A 19,804-nucleotide genomic window follows, 5' to 3' on the forward strand; every position below is an offset into this window, starting at 1 on the left:
ATGCTTATGGCAGATACCGAAGGCTCAAAACAGTGGAAGCCCTAGAGGAGTATCGAATGTGTAGGGGAGAACTTAAAAAGGAAATTAGGGGAGCAAAAAGGGGGCATGAAAAAATATTGGCAGGTAAAAGAAAGGAAAATCCAAAGTTATTTTACAAGTACATTAAGAGTAAGAGGATAACTAGGGAAAGAGTAGGGCCTATTAAGGACCATAGTGGTAATTTGTGTGCGGAACTGGAAGACGTAGGTAGGGTTCTAAATGAATTGTTAGTGTTCACAAGTGAGAGGGATGACATGGGTATGGGAATCAGGCAGAAGGACTGTGATATAATTAAAGAAATTAGCATAGAAAGAGAGGAGGTTTTAAGTGGTCTGGCAGACTTAAAAGTAGATAAATCTCCAGGCCCAGATGAAATGTATCCCAGGCTGTTAAGTGAGGCAAAGGAGGAGATAGCAGGGGCGCTGGCAATAATTTTCAATACCTCTCTGGCCACAGGAAAGGTGCCAGAGGACTGGGGACAGTCAATGTGGTACCGTTATTCAAGAAGGGAGGATGGGATAAACCAGGGATCTACTGGCCAGTCAGTCTAACCTCAGTGGTAGGGAAACTATTGGAAGCAATTCTGAGGGACAGAATTAATCTACACTTGGAGAGGCAGGGATTAATCAAGGACAGTCAGTAAGGTTTTGTTAAGGGGGGGGACATGTCTGACCAATTTGATTGAATTTTTTGAAGGTGTGTAGATAAGGGCAGTGTATTTGATGTAGTCTACTTGGACTTCAACAAGGCTTTTGATAAGGTCCGGCATAGGAGACTGATAACAAAGGTAAGAGCCCATGGGGTCCACGGCAATTTGACAAACTGGATCCAGCCTTGGCTGAGTGGCAGGAAGCAAAAGGTGATGATCGAGGGGTGTTTTTGTGACTGGATGCCTGTGTCCAGTTGGGTTCCACAGGGCTCAGTGTTGGGCCCCTTGCTGTTTGTGGTATATATAAACGATTTAGACTTGAATGTAGGAGGGTTGATCAGTAAATTCGCAGATGACACAAAAATTGGTGGAGTGGTAAATAGGAGGATAGCCTTAGATTACAGGAGGATTTAGACGGGCTGGTCAGATGCGATTTAATCCGGATAAGTGTGAGGTGATGCACTTGGCCAGGACAAACAAGGCACGGGAATACACAATGAATGATAGGACCCTGGGAAGTACCGAGGAGCGGAGGGACCTCAGTGTACATGTCCTACAGTCCCTTAAGGTAGCCGGACAGGTAGATAAGGTAGTTAAGAAGATATATGGGATACTTGCCTTTATTAGCCGAGGCATAGAATATAAGAGCAGGGAGGTTATGCTGGAACTGTATAAAACGCTGGTTAGGCCACAGCTAGAGTATTGCGTGCAGTTCTGGAATCTGCATTGCGGTTCTGGAATCCACATTATAGGAAGGATGTGATTATACTAGAGAGTGTGCAGAGGAGATTTACCAGGATGTTGCCTGGGCTGGAGAGTTTTAGTTATGAGGAGAGATTGGATAGACTGGGGTTATTTTCCCTGGAGCAGAGGACTTTGAGGGGAGACGTGATTGAGGTGTATAAAATTATGAGGGGCATAGATAGGGTAGACAGGAAGGAACATTTCCCCTTGGTGGAGGGATCAGTAACCAGGGGGCATAGATTTAAGGTAAGGGGCAGGAGGTTTAGAGGGGATGTGAGGAAGAATTTTTTCACCCAGAGGGGGGTGGGAATCTGGAATTCTGCCTGAAAGGGTGGTAGAGGGAGTAACCCTCATAATGTTTAAGAAGTATTTGGATGTGCACTTGCGATGCCATGGCACACACAGCTATGGGCCTAGTGCTGGAAAATGGGATTAGAATAGTTAGGCACTTGTTTGGCTGGCACAGACTCGATGGGCCGAAGGGCCTTTTTCTGTGCTGTAGACCTCGATGGTGATCCATGGATGGTGAAACTCTGGCGGAGTTTTACTTTGACAGCGCCCGACATTGGCGAATTTACCTCACAAACATCTAACCACTTGGAATGAGCTTCTAGAATCAGTAGAAACATGGTTCCAAGGAAAGGACTGACATCATCTGTGTGCAATCTCACCCAGGGCCTACCAGTCACTTCCAATGGGCCAGCCACCGGCAGCTTTTGTAGCTGTTGATGTTGCAGACGGCGTTTTACCACCTTTTCAATATCGCCGCCCATTCCCAACCACCAAAGATAACTCCGCGATACCGCCTTCATTCCAGAGACCCCCAGATGGGCGCCGTGTGTCGCTCGACCAACAGTGGTTCCCGGCCTCGTGCAGGAACTACTACCCGTGCATCCCAGAATGGAATACCATCTTGGCTGCTCGTCCCATGTCTTCGTTGGAAAACTGTTTCAGTCCATCAGAGACTGGTTCCCGGGTCTCTCACTCGAGACAGGACTGGATCACGCTTTATCCAGTTTCTTATCTGCCCGGTGCAGACTGGCGAGAAACCTAGAAAATTCCTCACTACTACGAGCTCTGGTGGAATTGGGACGTGTTTGTTGCTCTCTTGCAAAGGAAGGCGACTTAGGGCATTGGCTATATGGATCCCTGGTCTGCGGACAAAGGTCTATTCATATGCTGCCAAAATTATCTATGAATCCTTGCAGGAGCTGTGGGAGGTATAGCCTTTTCCTCACTAAACTGACCCAAAGGTGGTTTGTGGTCTGAAGCAATCGGGAGATGTCACCCGTGCATGTGTTTGTGGAATTTTTTTTACGCCAAAAATAATCAACAGGCCTTCCCTTTTCCGAGCTGGGGATGTCCGATCTCCAGCTGTGGGAAGTGTCCTGGGTGTGTCAGCCTCTCTGTGCCCTCGTCCATCTTGTGAGATAGGGACCGCTCCCACTCCGCAGGGGCTGGGTGGGGGGGTGGGGGGGAGAGTGGGGGAGGGAAGTCATCGCAGGTCCGCACCGATCCCTGCGTCCGGTCATAATGCAATAACACATGGGGAGAGTGGAAGAGCTGTTTGACTTTGGGGTGCCTCACAAAACCCAACGCTGTTTGTTTCTTCGAATCGTGAATGTGGCAGGGCCAGAACGGTGGATAAATTTGGTAAAAAGCGCCCATGATAACTGATCACCCCTAAAAATGGTTTTGGTTCAGAGGCGTTGCTGCACCCAGGAGCTCCTCCTCCTCTCCGATTGCTTTAACCGCCTCTTCAACCGGGTGTAACCCTTGGGCATCTCCCCGCTGGCCCAAATAAATGACTTCGTCCGCTTGAAAAGTGGGTTTGTCCTCCTTCAGGCTTGTCAAAATCATTTCAGAGCTTCCTCCGGGTTAGCCAAGCGATCCTTTCCTGTCAATGCTGTTATCAGTGCATCGTCCAGGTGGACCACAGCCTGAGTTTAGTCCCTGTCGTAACTCTCCATCCTCCTCTGAAAAATGGCCCAGACTGAGGAAACCCCGAAGGGCAGGCGTGTATATGGCGATAACTCTTGGTGGGTGTTGATGGTGACAACTTCCTGGGAAGCGTCATCCAGCTCCAGTGGCTGAAAGACGTGACTCATGCCAAGCTTTGTATACGTTGTCCCTCCTGCTAGTTTGGCATAGAGGTCTTCACTCTTGGGAGTAGGGCACATGTCCAGTTTGTCTGCCCTGCTGACCATGAGTTTATAGTCTCCACAGATCCAGACGGCCTGATCTGGTCTAAGGGCAGGGACTGTGGGTGCTGCTCACTCTGAGAACCGAACCGTTTTTATGACACTGAACTCAGCGTCAACCTTCTCTCTCAGGGCGTGTGGCACCAGTCTCGCTTTCCAGGTACACCCTGGCCTGTAGGCCTTGGATTTTTCCCAGTTCACCCTTGAAGACAGCGTCAGGTTTTTTTAAGCAGCTCTGGCAGTGCCCCCTGCTCACAACTGGAAGATTTTGGACCAGTTTAATGTAATCTTCTTCAACCAACCATGCCCTAGAAGGCTTGGCCCTTTCACCTCTTCCCACCACCACTGGGAGCTGTGCCGATTGGTGTCGATAATGAACAGTTGCTCTGGTGATACCTTTTACCTGGATTTCTTCCTCTGCGTAGGTTTTCAACTTGGCAGATGTTTGTTCCAAATTGAATTGTTGATGACCTTTATTTAAATATCTGAAAGTGCGTTCCCCTATTACAGAGGCAAAATCCCCCATGTCTACTTCTATTTCGAAGGGTTTACCATTCACTTGCTCTGTGACAAATATTGGCTCTGTCTTCCCAGCTTTCATGTTGAACAATGAATAAATGTCAGAATGGGCTGTTTCTGATTCTTCTACGCTACAGACCTCGTCGGACTTGGTTTGCTGTTTGGATGCCTGTTGAAATCTCGCTTTGCACTGTCTCATTATGTGACGGAAATAACATTCTGCATTTCAAATAGCCAATCTCGAGAAGACTGATTGTTTCCACCTTGATGGAAGTTATTTTTCTATTCCGTCGCTAAGCTGTTTCCTCTCATTTTTCCGTTAGCGGGGGCTGTCTCCCGCTTTGCGGCAGAACCCTGGCTTTTCGGGCTGACTGTTCTCGCCTGACTGTTTGCGCCCTCTTGAACTGCCTGTGAATCCCTCACAGCGCTTTCCATCGCCAGCCCTTATTCCTAACGCTTTCTTAAAATCAGGCTTCAATCAGCCAGCAATCCTCGCTGTATCACGTTTTCCCGCAAGCCACGTACTAAACCCTCTCTGAGCTTGTCACTCAGGGTTTCACCAAAATCACAATATTCCGTCAGTTGCTTTAATTTTGCCACATAGGGAGCAATGGTCGCCCCCTGGGGTTCTGTTCCATGAATTGAACCTGAACCTCTGAATTGTGACTGAGGGCTTGGGTTGAAAATGTCACTTAATGAGGTCGACTAATTCACTGAAAGTCCTTGAATCCGGGCCCCTGGGGGCCATCAACTTTCGAACTAAACTGTAGGTTTTGCTCCCAAAAATACTCAGGAGAATCGCTCGCCTCTTTTCCTCCCCCGCGATTTTGTTTGCTTGAAAGAAAAATGCAAGATGTTCTATATATTGAGACCAATCGCCTGTGGCTGGCTCTAAGGCATCGATTCTGCCAGACTGTAACATTTCAAATGTGTATATCTTTTACTTTTTAACGAACGCAGATACTCCCAATCGCTGGGCGAGGTACAGCACCGATTCTGATTTATCCTCATCGTCAGTTATGGAGATGATCTTCAGGCAACTCTTTTTAGTGGAAATATTTAACTTTATTGACAAGGCAGCAGCAGCAGCTACACATGTGCATCAAACTCAATAACTAAAGAGGAATTTTCCTGCAGAGGTTCCCTGTCCTGCTAACGCATTGGTTTACACAGATCATGTGACACAGGATTCTTCTTAAAGCTACAGTCCAAAATCTCCCAAAACTGTTATCACTAAACATTCCCAAAAAAAGGTACACACAGGGTTACATACAGGGTAACTCTCCCTCTACACTGTCCCCATCAAACAGTCCCAGGCCAGGTACAGCACGGGGTTAGATACAGAGTAAAGCTCCCTCTACACTGTCCCCATCAAACACTCCCAGGACAGGTACAGCACGGGGTTAGATACAGAGTAAAGCTACCTCTACACTGTCCCCATCAAACACTCCCAGGACAGGTACAGCACGGGGTTAGATACAGAGTAAAGCTCCCTCTACACTGTCCCCATCAAACACTCCCAGGGCAGGTACAGCACGGGGTTAGATACAGAGTAAATCTCCCTCTACACTGTCCCCATCAAACACTCCCAGGACAGGTACAGCACGGGGTTAGATACAGAGTAAAGCCCCCTCTACACTGTCTCCATCAAACACTCCCAGGACAGGTACAGCACGGGGTTAGATACAGAGTAAAGCTCCCTCTACACTGTCCCCATCAAACACTCCCAGGGCAGGTACAGCATGGGGTTAGATACAGAGTGAATCTTGCTCTACGCTGTCGGTTTGACTGTTTTGTTCTCTCTGCCGCAGCGTTGACCATCGATCGAGTGGGCACAGGAAGATGGCACGGCCGTGCGCCCTGTTCCGGACCCTTCCCGCTGCCAGCTTTCTCCTGGCGGTGCTGGGCGGCGCCCGGACGGCGCGGGGTGCGGACGGAGTGACCCCCACCGCCCCGCTGGGGGACAACGCCAGCTGCCAGGGCCTGTACGAGTGCGAGGGTGGGGTCATCCTGCCGCTGTGGCAGCCCCAGGACCCCTCGGTGGGCGACAAGGTGGCGCGGGCCATCGTCTACTTCGTGGCGCTGGTCTACATGTTCCTGGGGATGTCCATCGTCGCTGACCGCTTCATGGCCTCCATTGAGGTGATCACCTCACAGGAGCGGGAGATTACCATCAAGAAGCCCAACGGCGAGACCATGACGGCCACAGTGAGGGTCTGGAACGAGACCGTGTCCAACCTGACGCTCATGGCGCTCGGCTCCTCGGCCCCCGAGATCCTCCTCTCCGTCATCGAGGTCTGTGGGCACAAGTTTGAGGCCGGGACCCTCGGCCCCGCCACCATCGTGGGCAGCGCGGCCTTCAACATGTTCGTCATCATCGCCACCTGCATCTACGTGGTGCCGGACGGCGAGAGCCGCAAGATCAAGCACCTCCGCGTCTTCTTCGTCACCGCCAGCTGGAGCATCTTCGCCTATATCTGGCTATACCTGATCTTGGCCATCATCTCGCCGGGGGTGGTGGAAGTTTGGGAAGGTCTGGTCACCTTCTTCTTCTTCCCCGTCTGCGTCATCGTGGCGTGGATCGCCGACCGGCGCCTCCTCATCTACAAATACATGTACAAGAGGTACCGGGCGGACAAGAACCGGGGGCTGATCATCGAGACAGTGGGCGAGAGGCCCCTGGACAAGCTGGACATGGAGCTGGACGGGGCCTACAAGGGCTCGCAGGAGGGGCTGGAGTCGGAGGCCGGCGAGAAGGACCAGGACGAGGAGGCCCGGCGGGTAATGGCTCGGGTGCTCAAGGACCTCCGGCAGCGTCACCCGGAGAAGGACATGGAGCAGCTCGTCGAGTTGGCCAACTACCATGTCCTGAGCCAGCAGCAGAAGAGCCGGGCCTTCTACCGCATCCAGGCAACTCGCCGCATGACCGGAGCCGGAAATATCCTCAAGAAGCACGCGGCCGAACAGGCTCGCAAGGTCCTGAGCCTCCAGGACCTGCGGGCTGGCGACAGCCTCGCCAGCGGCACCGTTTGCTTCGAGCACGCCCAGTACCAGTGCTTCGAGAACTGCGGCACCCTGAAGCTGGGGGTGGCTCGAGAAGGCGGGGACCCCGCTTGCGTCCTGACGGTGGACTTCCGCACTGAGGATGGCACGGCCAACGCCGGCTCCGACTACCAGTTCGCCGAGGGCACCCTGGTCTTCAAGCCGGGCGAGATGCGCCGGGAGATCTCCGTGGGCATCATCGACGACGACATCTTCGAGGAGGACGAGTACTTCCGGGTGCGCCTCGCCAACCTGCAGGTCAGCTACCCCGAGGAGGACCGGGCCCCCCTACCCCCGCCCACCTCGGCCTACGGCCTGGGCTCTCCCAGCGCCGCCACCATCACCATCTTCGACGACGACCACGCCGGCGTCTTCTCCCTCGAGCAGGACTCGCAGAGGGTCAGCGAGAGCGTGGGGGTCATGAGGGTCAAGGTGCAGAGGACATCGGGGGCAAGGGGCACCGTGCACATCCCCTTCAAGATGGTCGAGGGCACGGCCAAGGCAGGCGAGGACTTCGAGCAGTACAGTGGGCACCTGGTCTTCCAGAACGACGAGACTCTGTAAGTCCATCCTTGTTTGATCGTAGTTAAGATTACTTTTCCCTCGCCACCCCTGCTGTACAACCCTCCTCCTCCTCCTTGTCGCTCAAAACTCATTACCATTTCCTTCTTAACCTCCAGAAGGAACCTTGTCGGAGACTCCCACAGCCCAGGGGGAGGCCATTCAGCCCATCATTGTCTGTGCTGGCTCTTTGAAAGATCTAACCAGTTACCCCACCCCGGTCCTCCCCGCTCTTTCTCCCCCATAGTCCTGCAAATTTCTCCAAACCCTTCCTGTTTTTGAACACCTCGATTAAACCTCCCCGTTAACCTTCCCTGCTCCAAGGAGAACAATCCCAGCTTCTCCCAGTCCCTCTTCCCTGGGAACATTCCAACCAATCTCTTCCCCTTTAAGATGCCTCGATTGGGTTCATCCTTCATCTTCCCCAACTGAGGTATTGATGTTGAGAAGATTTTATGGATATTTTAATTCAGGTCCTGTGGATATCTTTGATGCAAATCTATGTAAATTAAGAGTCTTTATTTAAAGATTGTGTCTATGATATTGGTCATCAAAAAATCCTCCAATTCCGGCCTCTTGACCATCCCCCGATTCCCATCGCTCCACCATTGGCGGCCGTGCCTTCAGCTGCCTGGGGTCCTAAGCTCTGGAATTCCCTCGCTAAACCTCTCCACCTCTCTCTCTCTTTCTCTGTATTTCTATCTCCCTCCCTCCCTCTCTCTCCCTCTCTCTCTCCCTCTCTCTCTCTCTCTCTCTCCTCCTTTAAGACGCTCCTTAAAACCGACCTCTGTGACCGAGCTTTTGCTCCCCTGTCCCTAATATCTCCGTATGTGGCTTGGGGTCAGATTCTGTCTGATTGACCTTCCTGTGAGGGATCAATGGTGGAGCGATGGAATTCGAGGTGTGTGCAAGAGGCCCAAATTGGAGGAGTGCAGAGAGCTTGGAGGGTGAGAAGAGATTACAGAGATAGGAAGGGTTGTATGGGCTGGAGGAGGTTACAGAGATAGGGAGGGGTGTAGGAGCTGGAGGAGGTTACAGAGATAGGGAGGGTTGTAGGGGCTGGAGGAGGTTACAGAGATAGGGAGGGTTGTAGGAGCTGGAGGGGGTTACAGAGATAGGGAGGGTTGTAGGAGCTGCAGGAGGTTACAGAGATAGGGAGAGTTGTAGGAGCTGGAGGAGTTTACAGAGATAGGGAGGGTTGTAGGGGCTGGAGTAGGTTACAGAGATAGGGAGGGTTGTAGGAGCTGGAGGAGGTTACAGAGATAGGGAGGGTTGTAGGAGCTGGAGGAGGTTACAGAGATAGGGAGGGTTGTAGGAGCTGGAGGAGTTTACAGAGATAGGGAGAGTTGTAGGGGCTGGAGTAGGTTACAGAGATAGGGAGGGTTGTACGGGCTGGAGGAGGTTACAGAGATAGGGAGGGGTGTAGGAGCTGGAGGAGGTTACAGAGATAGGGAGGGTTGTAGGAGCTGGAGGAGGTTACAGAGATAGGGAGGGTTGTAGGGGCTGGAGGAGGTTACAGAGATAGGGAGGGTTGTAGGAACTGGAGGAGGTTACAGGGATAGGGAGGGGTGTAGGGGCTGGAGGAGGTTACAGAGATAGGGAGGGGTGTAGGGGCTGGAGGAGGTTACAGAGATAGGGAGGGGTGTAGGGGCTGGAGGAGGTTACAGAGATAGGGAGGGTTGTAGGAGCTGGAGGAGGTTACAGGGATAGGGAGGGGTGTAGGGGCTGGAGGAGGTTACAGAGATAGGGAGGGTTGTAGGGGCTGGAGGAGGTTACAGAGATAGGGAGGGTTGTAGGGGCTGGAGCAGGTTACAGAGATAGGGAGGGGTGTAGGGGCTGGTGGAGGTTACAGAGATAGGGATGGTTGTAGGGGCTGGAGGAGGTTACAGAGATAGGGAGGGGTTGTAGGGGCTGGAGGAGGTTACAGAGATAGGGAGGGGTGTAGGGGCTGGTGGAGGTTACAGAGATAGGGAGGGGTGTAGGAGCTGGAGGAGGTTACAGGGATAGGGAGGGTTGTTGGAGCTGGAGGAGGTTACAGGGATAGGGAGGGTTGTTGGAGCTGGAGGAGGTTACAGGGATAGGGAGTACAGAGCAGTGATTTGAAATGAAGCTGGAGAGTTTGAAAATGGAGACGGTCAGGGCTGGAGAGGGAGCTGGTCAGCGTGGGGAGGGATGGGTGAACAGGATTTGGTGTGTGTGTTCGGAGCTGGCACAGAAGAGATTTCGAGTGATTTCCTGCCTCGTCCATGCTGTCCTCTGGACAGCCCCTGCGGGTGTTCAATCACCCATCTTACATTTCACCCTCTGCAACGTCAGACATGAGGGGAGGGGGCGCGGGGAGATCGGGGTCCATTCAGCCCCTCTCAATTCCACGAAGAGTTACGATGGGAATCGAGGAAGCAATTGATGAGGAACTGTGCGGTTCAGGGGCAAAAGAAGCAGGAACACTGAGATCAGCAGGAATGGGGTTGGGGAAGGGCCAGCAGGGATGTGTCAGGCCGAATGGACTCGTTCTGTGCTCTGCGTTTCCACGATGCACTGTGCCCTTGTGGAACCCAGGCTGGTGTTCTGTTGTGTGATGCTCAGCCCTGAGCAGATGGGAGTGTGGAGCATTGTCCCTCAGGGTGTGGTGGGAGCTGAAAGTGGAGCAGCTCCTGTCACAGATTCTGAAGGAGCTGCAGAGACGAGGAACAGCTTCCTCCTCCTGCCTGACCTTCAGAAGTCCTTGCTGCCTCTCTGTTAGCTCTCCCCACACCCATAGCTCCGCTGGCGTGTATCGGAGTACAGGAACAGGAGGAGGTCATTCAGCCCCTCTCGAGCCTGTTACACAGGAACAGGAGGAGGCCATTCAGCCCCTTGAGCCCATTACATCCCTTCAATGAGATTGCATCGGGTCTGCATCTTAACTCCATGTCTCCCCACATTGCCCCCCCCTCCCCCCACCCTCTCACCCTTTGGCTCCATGTTTATTAATACCCTTGGCTGGTAAAAACCTCCCCATTTCGGATGTAAGCTGATGATAGACTTCCACACTGGAACCCCCACTCCCACCCCTCCGACCCCTGTGCCCCACCCCCCTGTGTGAAGGTCCAAAGTCTCTCCCGGCTCTGAGTTCAAGATCTTGGCACCTTGTTCTAAATTCCACACTCCAGCAGCCAACAGGGGAAGAATTTTGTCTCTATCGACCCCTGCAATCCCTTTCAAAATCTTCAAAAATCCTCAATTAAATCACCTCTTATCCTCCGGTACTCTCCAGTGCTCTGGGAATCATGGCCTGACCCTCCGACAGTGCGGCACCCCCTCAGCACTGACCCTCCGACAGTGCGGCGCTCCCTCAGCACTGACCCTCCGACAGCGCGGCGCTCCCTCAGCACTGACCCTCCGACAGTGCGGCGCTCCCTCAGTACTGACCCTCCAACAGTGTGGCGCTTCCCTCAGCACTGACCCTCCGACAGTGAGGCTCTCCCTCAGCACTGACCCTCCGACAGTGCGGCTCTCCCTCAGCACTGACCCTCCGACAGTGCGCCGCTCCCTCAGTGCTGACCCTCCGACAATGCGGCGCTCCCTCAGCACTGACCCTCCGACAGTACAACGCTCCCTCAGCACTGACCCTCCGACAGTGCGGCACTCCCTCAGCACTGACCCTCCGACAGTGCAGCGCTCCCTCAGCACTGACCCTCAGACAGTCCATCGCTCCCTCAGCACTGACCCTCCGACAGTGCGGCTCTCCCTCAGCACTGACCCTCCGACAGTGCAGCACACTCTCAGTACTTACCTTCCCAGAGTTTCAGATGTGCCGTCTTTCAGGATGAGACATTAAACCGAGGCCCCGTCTGCCCTCTCAGGTGGGTGTAAATGATCCCACGGCCACTATTGGGAGAAGAGCAGGGGGGAGTTCTCCCTGGTCTCCTGGGGCCAATATTTATCCCTCAACCAACATCACTAAAAACAGATGATTGGGTCATTATCACATTGCTGTTTGTGGGATCTTGCTGTGCGTAAATGGGCTGCTGTGTTTCCTACGTTACAACAGGGACCACACTTCAAAAAAACAGTCCTTCATTGTCTGTGAAACACTCTGGGTCGTCCCAAGGGGGTGACAGGAGCTGGAGAAATAGGAACCTTACTTTCATTCATGTTCTGTCTCTCCCATTCTCTTTTTCTCATTCTCCCTCTCATTTTCTGTCACATTCTCTGTCTTTCACACTCTCTCTCTGTTCCTCATACTCTCTCTGGTTGTTTCCCAGTTGGCTCCTATGTGCTTTACAGCTTCTAATTCACTTCTTTGGTTTCCAATGTCAAGGGTTGGTGTGCGTGGTTTGGAGTGTTAGTCTGGAGATGGTTTGGATTGAAATGCATTGAGTTGGGATGGGTTGGGAGTGAGTTGGGATGGGTGGAAGTGAGTTGGGATGGGTTGGGAGAGAGTTGGGATGGGTTGGGAGAGAGTTGGGATGGGTTGGGAGTGAGTTGCGATGGGTTGGGAGTGAGTTGCGATGGGTTGGGAGAGAGTTGGGATGTGTTGGGAGTGAGTAGGATTGGGTTGGGAGTGAGTTGGGATGGATTGGGAGAGAGTTGGGATGGATTGGGAGTGAGCTGGGATGGATTGGGACATAGCTGGGATGGATTGGGAAAGAGTTGGGATGGATTGGGAGAGAGTTGGGATGGATTGGGAGAGAGTTGGGATGGGTTGGGAGAGAGTTGGGAGAGAGTTGGGATGGGTTGGGAGTGAGCTGGGATGGGTTGGGAATGAGTTGGGATGGGTTGGGAGAGAGTTGGGATGGGTTGGGATAGAGTTGGGATGGGTTGGGAGAGAGCTGGGATGGATTGGGAGTGAGTTGGGATGGGTTGGGAGAGAGTTTGGATGGGTTGGGAGAGAGTTGGGATGGATTGGGAGTGAGCTGGGATGGGTTGGGAGAGAGTTGGGATGGGTTGGGAGTGAGTAGGATTGGGTTGGGAGTGAGTTGGGATGGATTGGGAGAGAGTTGGGATGGATTGGGAGTGAGCTGGGATGGATTGGGACATAGCTGGGATGGATTGGGAAAGAGTTGGGATGGATTGGGAGAGAGTTGGGATGGGTTGGGAGAGAGTTGGGAGAGAGTTGGGATGGGTTGGGAGTGAGCTGGGATGGGTTGGGAGATAGTTGGGATGGGTTGGGAGAGAGTTGGGATGGGTTGGGAGTGAGCTGGGATGGGTTGGGAGATAGTTGGGATGGGTTGGGAGTGAGTTGGGATGGTTTGGGAGTGAGTTGGGATGGGTTGGGAATGAGTTGGGATGGGTTGGGAGAGAGTTGGGATGGGTTGGGAGAGAGTTGGGATGGATTGGGAGTGAGTTGGGATGGGTTGGGAGAGAGTTTGGATGGGTTGGGAGAGAGTTGGGATGGGTTGGGAGAGAGTTGGGATGGGTTGGGAGAGAGCTGGGATGGATTGGGAGTGAGTTGGGATGGGTTGGGAGAGAGTTTGGATGGGTTGGGAGAGAGTTGGGATGGGTTGGGAGTGAGCTGGGATGGATTGGGAGTGAGTTGGGATGGGTTAGGAGAGAGTTTGGATGGGTTGGGAGAGAGTTGGGATGGATTGGGAGTGAGCTGGGATGGGTTGGGAGTGAGTTGGGATGGTTTGGGAGTGAGTTGGGATGGGTTGGGAATGAGTTGGGATGGGTTGGGAGAGAGTTGGGATGGGTTGGGATAGAGTTGGGATGGGTTGGGAGAGAGCTGGGATGGGTTGGGATAGAGTTGGGATGGGTTGGGAGAGAGCTGGGATGGATTGGGAGTGAGTTGGGATGGGTTAGGAGAGAGTTTGGATGGGTTGGGAGAGAGTTGGGATGGATTGGGAGTGAGCTGGGATGGGTTGGGAGAGAGTTGGGATGGGTTGGGAGAGAGCTGGGATGTGTTGGGAGTGAGTAGGATTGGGTTGGGAGTGAGTTGGGATGGATTGGGAGTGAGCTGGGATGGATTGGGAGTGAGCTGGGATGGATTGGGAGTGAGCTGGGATGGATTGGGTGTTGAAGATGTCTCAGAATGTTGGCTTCCTTTGATTCTGAGGGTGGAATTCTGTAATTACTCTATTTCTTTGCCTAAATTAACATTCCTCCATCCACACTTCGAAAATAGTTGAACTTTTCTGACTGTTAATGAGTGATTAATTTAATCTCAAACCCCAGGGATATTAAAATCCATCAGTGTACGTGACAGGATTGTGAATAAATGCAGCCGAACTTGATTCCAATAATATCTATTTGGCATGTCATGTTGAGAAGCGAAGAGAAACAGATCACCACTTCCACTGGCAGTCCCAATAAACAAGTACCAGGCGATGCTTACAACAACAACTTGGATTTAAATAGCACTTTCAGGGCAGTAAAACGGTCCCAAGGCAGGAATGTAAATCAGACAGAGATGGGGAGGGTTATAGGGGCTTTGGGAGGTTACAGAGATAGGGAGGGTTGTAGGGGCTGGAGGAGGTTACAGAGATGGGGAGGGTTGTAGAGGCTGGTGGAGGTTACAGAGATAGGGAGGGGTGTAGGGGCTGGAGGAGGTTACAGAGATGGGGAGGGTTATAGGGGCTTTGGGAGGTTACAGAGATAGGGAGGGTTGTAGGGGCTGGAGGAGGTTACAGAGATGGGGAGGGTTGTAGAGGCTGGTGGAGGTTACAGAGATAGGGAGGGGTGTAGGGGCTGGAGGAGGTTACAGAGATAGGGAGGGTTGTAGGGGCTGGAGGAGGTTACAGATATAGGGAGGGTTGTAGGGGCTGGAGGAGGTTACAGAGATAGGGAGGGTTGTAGTGGCTGGAGGAGGTTACAGAGATTGGGAGGGTTGTAGGGGTTGGAGGAGGTTACAGAGATAGGGAGGGTTGTAGGGTTTGGAGGAGGTTACAGAGATAGGGAGGGGTGTAGGGACTGGAGGAGGTTACAGAGATAGGGAGGGTTGTAGAGGTTGGAGGAGTTTACAGAGATAGGGAGGGTTGTAGAGGTTGGAGGTGGTTACAGAGATAGGGAGGGTTGTAGGGACTGGAGGAGTTTACAGAGATAGGGATGGTTGTAGGGGCTGGAGGAGGTTACAGAGATAGGGAGGGTTGTAGGGGCTGGAGGAGCTTACAGAGATAGGGAGGGTTGTAGGGGCTGGAGGAGCTTACAGAGATAGGGAGGGGTGTACGGGCTGGAGGAGGTTACAAGGATAGGGAGGGGTGTAGGGGCTGGAGGAGGTTACAGAGATAGGGAGGGGTGTAGGGGCTGGAGGAGGTTACAGGGATAGGGAGGGGTGTAGGGGCTGGAGGAGGTTACAGAGATAGGGAGGGGTGTAGATTTGGAGATCCCTCCCACGTTTGGAGATTTCGCTAAATAGAAAGGTGCTATCTAAATGCAAGTTACTCTTCTTGGGATCAAAGAAAGCTCTGAGGCCCATGGCCATAAATTACCTTAACTCCATCAGCCCCAGGAGGGAGGAGTGATGCAGGGCAATGGACAATAACCATAGCATCTCCCTCCCAATGCTGACTGCTCCAACACCTCCTGGGTCACTGGGAGAATCACAATCAGAATCAAAGCCAGTGGAATTTCATGAAAGGATCACGGAGATAAACAGGCAAATCTGATTCTGCTTTATTTATCTACACGTATTAACATCGTCTCCGCAAAGAGATTTTTGCCAAATATTATCTGTTCAGGATTAAAGGCGTAGCTGTATCTAACCCCGTGCTGTACCTGCCCTGGGAGTGTTTGATGGGGACAGTGTAGAGGGAGCTTTATTCTGTATCTAACCCCGTGCTGTACCTGTCCTGGGAGTGTTTGATGGGGATAGTGTAGAGGGAGCTTTACTCTGTATCTAACCCCGTGCTGTACCTGTCCTGGGAGTGTTTGATGGGGACGGTGTAGAGGGACCTTTATTCTGTATCTAACCCCGTGTTCCAGTCAGTCTCTGCTTGTTTCCCTGTAACATTGTTAGAAGCAAAACAGCATCGAGTGAAAAAACAAAGCCAGTGTACCTCACGCCACAAACATTGGCGAATGATAACACATCCTGCAGCTGCTGGTCCTGAATAGATGCCAGAGTGCACCTGGAGCCTGCTCTGCTCCAGCTTTCACTGCACCTCTGTATTCAGAGAAATGCACTCTCACCCAGAACAGAAGGAGCCCATTCAGCCCATCCTGCCTGTGCTGGCCCTTTGAGAGATCTATCCAATTAGTGCCCGCCACCCCCCCACAGTCCTGCAAATTTCTCCTTTTCGAGTATTTATCCGATTCCCCCCTTTTGAAAGTTCCTATTGAATCTGCTTCCACCGCCCTTTCAGGCAGCGCCTTCCAGATCACAGCAATTCTTGAGCTGACCCATTCCTCACTGTGACTGTCCTGCCCAACACCCACTGCCGTGCTGGGACCATCCCCTACCCCGCTCCGTGCTGGGAGCCTCCCCTCCCCCGCTCCGTGCTGGGACCATTCCCTCCCTGCTTCGTGCTGGGAGCCTCCCCTCCCCCGCTCCGCGCTGGGACCCTCCCCCTGCTCCGTGATGGGACCCTCCCCTCCCCCGCTCTGCGCTGGGACCCTCCCCTCCCACGCTCCGCGCTGGGACCTTCCCCTCCCCCTGCTCCGTGCTGGGACCCTCCCCTCCCCCACTCCGCGCTGGGACCCTCCCCTCCCCCGCTCCGTGCTGGGACCATTCCCTCCCTGCTTCGTGCTGGGAGCCTCCCCTCCCCCGCTCCGCGCTGGGACCCTCCCCCTGCTCCGTGATGGGACCCTCCCCTCCCCCGCTCTGCGCTGGGACCCTCCCCTCCCACGCTCCGCGCTGGGACCTTCCCCTCCCCCTGCTCCGTGCTGGGACCCTCCCCTCCCCCACTCCGCGCTGGGACCCTCCCCTCCCCCGCTCTGCGCTGGGACCCTTCCCTCCCCCACTCCGTGATGGGACCCTCCCCTCCCCCGCTCTGTGCTGGGACCCTCCCCTCCCCCACTCCGTGATGGGACCCTCCCCTCCCCCGCTCCACGCTGGGACCCTCCCCTCCCCCACTCCGCGCTGGGACCCTCTCCTCCCCCTGCTCCGCGCTGGGACCCTCCCCTCCCCCGCTCTGCGCTGGGACCCTCCCCTCCCCCACTCCGCGCTGGGACCCTCCCCTCCCCCGCTCCGCGCTGGGAACCTCCCCTCCCCCGCTCTGCGCTGGGACCCTCCCCTCCCCCACTCCGCGCTGGGACCCTCCCCTCCCCCACTCCGCGCTGGGACCCTCTCCTCCCCCTGCTCCGCGCTGGGACCCTCCCCTCCCCCGCTCTGCGCTGGGACCCTCCCCTCCCCCACTCCGTGATGGGACCCTCCCCTCCCCCGCTCCACGCTGGGAACCTCCCCTCCCCCACTCCGCGCTGGGACCCTCCCCTCCCCCGCTCCGCGCTGGGACCCTCTCCTCCCCATGCTCCGCGCTGGGAACCTCCCCTCCCCCTGCTCCGCGCTGGGAACCTCCCCTCCCCCCGCTCCGCGCTGGGACCCTCCCCTCCCCCGCTCCGCGCTGGGAACCTCCCCTCCCCCTGCTCCGCGCTGGGACCCTCCCCTCCCCCGCTCCACGCTGGGACCCTCCCCTCCCCCACTCCGCGCTGGGACCCTCCCCTCCCCCGCTCCACGCTGGGACCCTCCCCTCCCCCCGCTCCGCGCTGGGACCCTCCCCTCCCCCGCTCTGTGCTGGGAACCTCCCCTCCCCCTGCTCCGCGCTGGGACCCTCCCCTCCCCCGCTCCGCGCTGGGACCCTCTCCTCCCCCTGCTCCGCGCTGGGAACCTCCCCTCCCCCCGCTCCGCGCTGGGACCCTCCCCTCCCCCGCTCCGCGCTGGGAACCTCCCCTCCCCCTGCTCCGCGCTGGGACCCTCCCCTCCCCCTGCTCCGCGCTGGGACCCTCCCCTCCCCCTGCTCCGCGCTGGGAACCTCCCCTCCCCCTGCTCCGCGCTGGGACCCTCCCCTCCCCCCGCTCCGCGCTGGGACCCTCCCCTCCCCCGCTCTGTGCTGGGATCCTCCCCTCCCCCGCTCCGCGCTGGGACCCTCCCCTCCCCCACTCCGCGCTGGGATCCTCCCCTCCCCCTGCTCCGCGCTGGGACCCTCCCCTCCCCCGCTCTGTGCTGGGAACCTCCCCTCCCCCCGCTCTGCGCTGGGACCCTCCCCTCCCCCGCTCCGCGCTGGGACCCTCCCCTCCCCCCGCTCTGTGCTGGGAACCTCCCCTCCCCCTGCTCCGCGCTGGGAACCTCCCCTCCCCCCGCTCCGCGCTGGGAACCTCCCCTCCCCCTGCTCCGCGCTGGGACCCTCCCCTCCCCCGCTCTGTGCTGGGAACCTCCCCTCCCCCCGCTCTGCGCTGGGACCCTCCCCTCCCCCGCTCCGCGCTGGGACCCTCCCCTCCCCCCGCTCTGCGCTGGGAACCTCCCCTCCCCCTGCTCCGCGCTGGGAACCTCCCCTCCCCCTGCTCCGCGCTGGGAACCTCTGCTGCCGCTTCGATCAGACTCTGCGAGTGGGATTATCTCTCATTCCACAACATCCCCTCCCCCCCACCCCCACACCAACACCCACCCCCACCCCCCACCCCCCCCCCACCCCCCCCACCACACCCCCCCTTCCTGGCAGCACTGCAGCGCCCACACTCAAGGAGAAAGGTGAGGGAGGCTTAGTGTCTGTGGAGTGAGTGCAGATACTGTTCCTTCAGGAAGACCATGTTTGTGGGGAGCTGGGAGATGGAGGCAGGATCAGAGGCTTGTGTCTCTCTCACTGGTCTCCGTTCCCTGCCTGAGCTCTGCATTAGCCCTGAGTGATGTGACCTGCTCACAGTCCTGCCTGCAGCCTAATGATCACGGAGATAATGGAAAAATCTTGTATCACATCTCATCCCCCCTCCCTGTGCGTGTTTTTAATGTGTGATTCAGAGGATCCCTTCACTGCAGTGTCAATACAGCTAACCCTATAAACATCCTCAACAAATGATCCAACCATACACAAGCATGTCACAGCCCAGTCTGTGTGTATTGTGTCACTATGTATTGATGCACATACACGTGCCTGTCTATATGGGTTACTGTGTGTGTGTGTGTGTGTGTGTGTGTGAGTGTGAGTGAATATGTGAGAGCGTGTGCGCGTGGGAGTAAGTGTGAGTATGAGTGAATGTGCATATGAGTGAGTGTGTGTCGGAGTGGGTGTGTGTGTGTCTGCGCAAGTGTGAGTGTGTGTGTGTTAGTGTCTGCCTGGGTGAGTGAATGTATGTGTATGATAGCAAGTGTGAATGTGTGTGAGTGTGTGTCCGGATCAGTGAGTGTGTGTCTGGATGAGTGAGTGTGTGTGTGTTAGTGTGAGTGTGTGTGTGAGTGTGTGTGAATGAGTGTGTCTGAGTGAGCGTGTGTCTGGATGAGTTTGAGTGTGAGTGAGTGTGCGTCTGGGTGAGTAAGTGAGTGTGTGTATGAGAATGTGAGTTTGTGTGAGTGAGTGTGTGTGAGTGTGTATCTGAGTGAGTTTGAGTGTGAGTGAGTGTGTGTCTGGGTGAGAAAGTGAGTGTGTGTATGAGAGTGTGAGTGAGCGAGTGAGTGTGTGTCTTGGTGAGTGTATGTGTGTGTGTATGAGAGTGTGAGTGAGCGAGTGAGTGTGTGAGTGTGAGTGTGAGTGAGTGTGTTAGTGTGAGTGTGTGTGTGTGTGAGTGAGTGTGAGCGAGTGAGTGAGTGAGTGTGTGAGTGAGTGTTTTTCCCGTTACTCCTTTTGCTGGTTTGTGTGATGTATGGTTGTTGAAAATGAAGAGATTGGGGTTCTCTCAATGTGAAGCTTCAGGGTGTGGGCAGGAGGAGCTGATATGTTCCCATAATAGAGCCTGCTTTTAGGTTGCACCTTTTCACATGGGATATATATGATATAAATATATCTCAGTTCATTGTTGGGATGTGTTGTGAGGTTGGGTGTTGTCGCATGAATGGGTCTAGAGGCTGGAATGGTTGAACAATAACTGTTTATTACTAACAGTGAACTATATACTTATATACAGGTTACAGTCCTCACCAGGTGCTATCCTCATGCTGAATTTTACCAGACTCACCACGACTCCCATGTGAGCCTCTACATCA

General features: G+C 54.8%; 1 protein-coding gene across 1 annotated transcript in view; it reads left to right on the top strand.

Annotated features, from left to right (window-relative positions):
- Positions 1-19,804, top strand: part of LOC121274737 (sodium/calcium exchanger 1-like) — a 459,072-nt gene that overhangs the window by 18,567 nt on the left and 420,701 nt on the right. The window contains exon 2 of the mRNA XM_041182077.1: positions 5,964-7,754. Within this exon, the coding sequence (XP_041038011.1) occupies positions 5,995-7,754 (1,760 nt within the window). The 5' untranslated portion in view covers positions 5,964-5,994. The remainder of the gene's footprint in view (positions 1-5,963; positions 7,755-19,804) is intronic.

This window comes from Carcharodon carcharias, assembly GCF_017639515.1.
Source record: "Carcharodon carcharias isolate sCarCar2 chromosome 37 unlocalized genomic scaffold, sCarCar2.pri SUPER_37_unloc_3, whole genome shotgun sequence".
NCBI classification, from domain to species: domain Eukaryota; kingdom Metazoa; phylum Chordata; class Chondrichthyes; order Lamniformes; family Lamnidae; genus Carcharodon; species Carcharodon carcharias.